The sequence below is a fragment of the Rhyacophila brunnea genome, unplaced genomic scaffold (assembly GCF_057557595.1).
Source record: "Rhyacophila brunnea isolate RB1 unplaced genomic scaffold, BYU_Rbru_1.0 scaffold_2, whole genome shotgun sequence".
NCBI lineage: Eukaryota > Metazoa > Arthropoda > Insecta > Trichoptera > Rhyacophilidae > Rhyacophila > Rhyacophila brunnea.
The window spans coordinates 12,762,470-12,769,062 of NW_028232859.1; the positions used below are offsets into that span (position 1 = coordinate 12,762,470).

The window sequence follows — 6,593 nt, forward strand, 5'->3', positions numbered from 1 at the left end:
AACATTATATCGTCGTTGAAACTAGAAAATTGTGTAACTCCAAAAACACTACTTTACAGGAGAGACAAAAAACATTATGGTTTCCTAAACAAATGTATGGTTTTGGAGTGAAATCATCCATGATTTAACAATGATACAATTTTTCTGGAATTACAAAATTTGCAAGACGGATAGATATTATCAACGGCCACTAGATGGCATTCAAAGTCAATTTTCGATTAAAACGGAGTTACACAATTTTCTAGTTTCAACGACGATATTATTATGCCATCATTATAATTATTCAAAGAAATATGTTAAGTAATATAACAGTATAATATAGTACAAAATAATATCGTGTAAAGAAACACAAATGTTCTTTTTTAATCTTCATTTATTTTTTCAAATATTACAGATGTGACAACACTACCAACTTTCCCTCCAAATTTAAACTGCGGAGTTGGTATGACCTTTTTGAGTTGGAATACACCTTTAAAATGTTCAACCAGTTCACTTTCTGTCCAGTTACACGACGTAATAACAAACAGTCCATTCTTCTGTAATATTTTTGATACTCTGTCAATGTATTGGATTCTTTTATTTTTTGGATCATCCGGGTTTAAACTGACAGCGTCGTATGTGCCTTTGTCGTGAGCTACCTTAAATTTTTTACTGTATTTATCAATACTCTCTGTGATAATATCTAATACCTGTAGAAAATAGACAAGCATTAGTAGAACTGATTTTGTTATTACACATTACATTGGATGTTGAAAATATATATTTTTTTTGACTACCAATAGATACACACCCTTTTACTAGATAGTACCTTGCAAGTTAAGAATTTTTGAGATTATAATATCTGGGAATATGTCACGTGCAATTGCCTAAGACTTGTTTCCTTTGCACTAGAATGGAATTCAAAATAAACAATTTTACGTCACAGTGGAACCTCGATTATCTGGAGTTTTAAATTAATTTAATTAATTTAACTTAATTTTACAGATTTACTGCATACCTCGTGGCGGACTGCGGCTTGCAAAAAAACAAAAATAGTGAGTCAACTGATATGAATCAGTAGCTGGCCAAATTCCGTATGTATGGGACGTTTATTTCTGTGATTTAGTCGATACGCCATCGAAAGAAAACGTATTGTACTATCATTAAAAGACAAATTGGATAAAATCAATGCTTTAATTGGGGCAGCCGTCTATCTGTAGTAGTCTACCGCTACTGCACCTCGCACTCACGTGTGGGACATAATATTATGTGTAAATTTGCAAAATTAAATTGTATGTTGGTCCGTACTTATTATTATATTTTAGAATTTATTATTTTCCTAGTTATTATACAATTCTATACAGAAATAAATATTATTTTTTTGGGTAGAATTAAAATTGAATTTAAGGAATTCATTGTTTAATTTTATTTGGAATTTGAATTGGGCAGCCGCAAAATTCCTTAGTCCCGATGTGTCCCAATTAATTGGAACCGATTGTGTTTGGGACACCACGGTACGTGAAAATATAATTATTGTACATTATAATAAAGGCAATACTTCAGTTGAGGCATGGTCTAAAGAGATCGTGGCTAGGCGATGCGCGGATTGTGCAAATGACGCTTGCCGAACGAAATATAATTTGTCATAAAATCCAAAATGTGTCCATTTAATGTTATGTTTATTGTTACATTACTAATAACAATAGTATATTCATTGACATGTTTTCTTTTTTAAGTACATACGTAAAGTTTTTTAGTCATCTTTACACGATTTAAAAATATTTTCATCCGATGCCATGACAAAATAAACCGACGTGCAGACACCTCGACTGTCGGTCTCCGATTGGCGACTAGTGAGAAATTTCGTTGCACCTACTGTTGAAAATTATTTGCCATTTCACTGAAGTACGCTCTTCATATCTTCTTGTTTTATTTGCCAAATCAGGTCTTCCCATGTTGAAAATATTCTGGTGAAGGTCTCCCTATTACGCAGTACAAAGGTACATCTTTTGTAATCTAGTAATTGTAATGAATTTGTACTTCAAACAGTATTAACCAACATCACAAGCAAAACTACGATCCGCTGGAGGGATTGGCAGTCTCCAGGAAATATCTAGAATTCCCATTGTCTGCTGTAAACACTCTTCGCTACCTCAGTTCCAAGGAAAATGCATCTCTGGTCATCGATTGTGAGAAGTGAGCATGTATTTTGTCTCGGCTTAATTAATTTGGAGTTCCATTTCCTTGAAAGTTTTTTTTCAGTGAGCTACGTTACTTACCTTATTTAGAACTGGGTTCAATGTTCACACTATATCACTAATATTGCTGAATTAACAGTTTATTGAAAGCGGTTCCTGTTTCAATTTTCTAATAAAGTCTCCGATAGCTTCAATCACTAAACATGGCATTAGAATTAAAATCTCATTTTCATCGAAACGTGACATACAAACTTTTTCCCTAGGACCACAAAATTATTGCTAGTTTTGTAGTTTTGCAACTTTTGGAAGTATTTTGTGGACAATACTGGGTAGAGTGTATATATCGCACCATGAGTGTAAAACCAAAGCATCTGCAGTTTTTTCAATTCCGAGATTAAATGCAAAACAACTGCAAAAGTCGTGAACTTGATAATGTAAAAGTGAAGTAACTGAAAGAACATGTAATTTAATGTAGATATAAACCAAATATTATGGTTTTTTTTAGAAACTCTATTTCTCCTAACAAAATGAAGACTTCAAACCCTAATATATCCAAAATATGTCTTTTGCAGATGCCTTGGTTTTACACTCACGGTGCAATATATCTGTATCTTGAAATAGCTAACCTCATATTGTATGTGTGGAAATTCTTCTTTTGATATACTTTTAGCAAGATCTATTGCCGGTTTTGAATAATCAACGCCGAGTAAATCGGTAAAGCCTTCTCTTGCTAGTTCAATTAAAGACATTCCATTCCCACAACCTACAAAAAAAAAAAAAACAAATACATTTATAAATCAATATTCAATCAAATTGTTTCTATATATTGTATATTGTTTCTGCATTAACAATTGAGCACTGTTCCGGAAAGTAATGTTATCCTGAAATTTCAGTTTTCAGATAATAGCGTTTGAACATGACACGCCAGTTAAAATAATCATTTGATACTTGCTGCGTTTCATCACATCTAGTACTTTTTTTCAACATTAAAACCCTTAGAATGCTACACAACGATATATCGTTGTTTTTGATAATGGCCAGGAATGCTAACAACGATTTTGCTTTCGATGCCTGAAGTGTTAAGGCTATTGGGGAACATACTACTGCCTCAGTGGTACGAAACATTTTTTTATCTATTTAGTTTCATTGTTGTGTAATATAACCCGATTGATATATGTTTTGTGACTGGGTAGGTTTAGAAATGATAACTATTGTATTTTTTTGTGGTGGCATATGAGTTTTATCGACAAAATCTTGATCCAAAAACACCTCAGAAAATGCTCCTTTGATTTCAGAAATTAAAATAAATGACAAATAAATTATAATACAAATGAGGAATTATTTTCACAATAAGATTGTATGGGGAGGACGCGTTGTTAGCTAACGCAATCGAATGGAGTTAAAATAATATTTTGAAGTAACCAATTGTTTCCAATAACTGGTTAAAATCAAAACTCCGTGTGCCGATAGTTCGTTTCGCTTGCACACGTGATCGTCCGTATGATAGAGCGAGAAAGAGATGTTCAATTAATTTTAACGGTACATGAAGCACAGGATATCTAAATTTTAAGCACCCACAATGGACGAGTGGTAGAGTGTCCGCTTGTGAAGTCATAGTTCTCAAATACTGAATGATATTTTTCAATGTATATTTGGAATCAGAGCATCGACCTACCATTGCCTGTTACCAACCTGATTGGCTCATGAACATAATAATTATTTATACGCCCCTCAAGTAGAGGTTGGTTTTTCTGACACGGGAACAACTAAATTTAGTAACAACAGTAAATAAAATAATATTACAAATACATTCAGTAAAAAATTGATGGTTTGAGTTAAACGGACTATATATTAATGATTTATAAAACTACGTCCATTTTAATTGAAGATATATTTTCTTAGTGAGCTAGCAATTTGTGAACCCAGGTCCCGGTGTGACTGTATGAGTGTCCATAATAGGTTATAATGATAAATTTGTCCATCACTAAAATTATATTAAGATGGTCAGACCGATGACATATTATTTTGAGCAGGAAAGGTATTTCTACCTTACCTAGAATTCATAAAATGTCCATTGTCAAAATAATAAACAATTACAATCAGTTACCTAAGTAGCTACATAAAGGCTGGTGGAAATATTTTTGAGATAAATACAGCATAATATTATTTGTTTACCTATATCAATGATCGGATCACTTTCATGTACTAATTCGCTATTAGAAAACCATCTGACAACGCGTAGCAAGCTGTCTTCTCCAAACCAAACTTCACCGACATCGCCATTTTCTTTGAAATTATTTATTTCCATGGCATATGTCTTATCCCAATACGAAACTGTGCCTAATTCTGATCCATCCAGTTCCTCCGTTTCCAAGTGTTGTGACATTTTAGGCTTTAAAATATATTTTGAGTTTTGACACAACGAAACGTCAACACACAAGCCGAGAGGTTATGTTTTATGCGTTTCATAGACTAAAATATACTTTTATTAGTACGTTTTATGTTTTGTCTTTTGCAACATTTTTAGTCTATGGTCTTTTGTGTGGGTATTTTGGTAGGACTCGTCAAAAATAAAATAGGTATATATAGATAGGTATAATAATATGATGGTATATTTAAATATTATTATACTGGATAATTTAATTATTTTAAAAAAAAATTAAGGGATTTCTCAACCCGAAGGTGCCCCTTGGATCCATAGAATATAAGGAGGCCAAGTCAAATTCAAAATAAACTTTTGGGAGGCTACAGCATATTGTGTAGAATAAAATTATATGAAACCAATGAAAAATATATTAAACTAAAAAAGTCGGTGCGTGTAGGTACTTATGTACGCGCGTTAGAAGTTATACTTCTTTGGCGTAACAAAACAAAAACAAAACAAATAAGTAGAAAATACAATTTAATAAAATATACCGTATTGACCATTCACATGTCTCAGTCTTCTGATCTGTATGAAAGAAATGCGTGGTGATATAAGTCTTTCCGAAATGAAATCCAACGGTGAATTAGATCATAAGGTATTTCTGGAAATTTAAAACCATTGACATTTTTAATGGTATAATATTATTTATATTTAAAGCTTGAACGCATGTGGTCAGATGTTGGCACCAGTGATAGGGTTAGTGATGGTGGTGTGTGGGGAATTGCACTCTAAAGAAAGTTCTGGACTGCAATGAATTAAACATTCCCAGGGCACGTTCGGTTTCCAACATTGAATTGCCATATGTAATAGTTGCAGATGACGATTTTCCTTTAGCCACGAATCTCGTTAAACCGTACCTGAGAGCCGAATTAATAAGGCGAAATGACAGAAGAATCTGTATCTATCATATTATAATATATGCCCGATCTAGCACGAGATATTATCTAGATTGTAGAGAGTAGATGGTGTATCAACACCGGTGAGATGGCGTGGGGATCCAGATCCTTTAGCATTAGAACCGCTCTTCGCTCACTGGCTTGCTAGTAACCATTCTTCACGAGCAGGCCGTGAAGTAAGAGACCTCACTTGCTACTATTTTAATAATCAAGGAGCTGTGGATTGGCAATACAGTTGCATTGAACAAAATCTATATACGTAATCAGAATTAAAGTATCTAGCCATGGCCTCAGAGTAGGTATATTGATGACAATTAAACTTGTATTAACTGCTAGTCTGTATTCTATAAACTGGCGTACACGTCACACGGAAAGCATTGCTTTCGCGTTCCATCGCGTTCAACTGTTGCAAGTTTTCAATGGGAGGGAACGAGATGGATGCTGAAGCGAGGGGAAACTGGCACGCCAGCTTATAGATGACAGACTCTAACTCAGTCTAACGTTTTTGCTTTCATTGAAGTATGAACAATAAACTTATTTTGCCATCCCCTAGCAGGGGTCGGCCACCATCAAGGCGATCTTATCTTTGTCGTCTGCTACCAGGAACCCTAATGCCCGCTTCGTAAATTTTATTAAATAAATCAACGAGAATTTCTAATTGATCTTCTAATATTTTTTTTCATTTCGTTGTAAATATTATCGGGGCCGACAGCTTTACCATTTTTATAATTTCGTATTGCGTTTATTATTTCTGCCCTATTTATGCATGGGGCTTGTTCACGTTCATTAAAAGTATAGCCAATAGGTCCCCTATCATCATTAAACAGATTTTCAATATATGTCTTCCAACGAATCAGTTTCTTTTCTATATCTAATATAATACGCCCATCTTCGTCTTTCAAGATAGTTGATGAGGTTCTTCTCGTAAATCCCAATGTTTCCTTTATCTTCTTGTGCATATTGAAGGAATCGTATTTTCGTTGGAGATTTTCAATTTCTTTGCATTGGTCGGACATCCATTCTTCTTTAGCTGTACGAATTTTTCTTTTTATGGTATTATGAATTCTCCTATAATTATTGAGTTTCATTTTTATT

At 33.6% G+C, this 6,593-nt stretch overlaps 1 protein-coding gene across 1 annotated transcript; it reads right to left on the reverse strand.

Moving 5' to 3' along the window:
* Positions 1-257: 257 nt before the first annotated feature.
* Positions 258-4,663, reverse strand: LOC147071880 (EEF1A lysine methyltransferase 2). Its single transcript, XM_085946760.1, has 3 exons — positions 4,353-4,663; positions 2,804-2,940; positions 258-689 (listed from the first exon to the last, which is right to left on the reverse strand). The coding sequence occupies exons 1-3, from the start codon at positions 4,561-4,563 to the stop codon at positions 363-365; spliced, it is 675 nt and encodes a 224-aa protein (XP_085802886.1). The 5' UTR covers positions 4,564-4,663; the 3' UTR covers positions 258-362.
* Between the last annotated feature and the right edge of the window lie 1,930 nt (positions 4,664-6,593).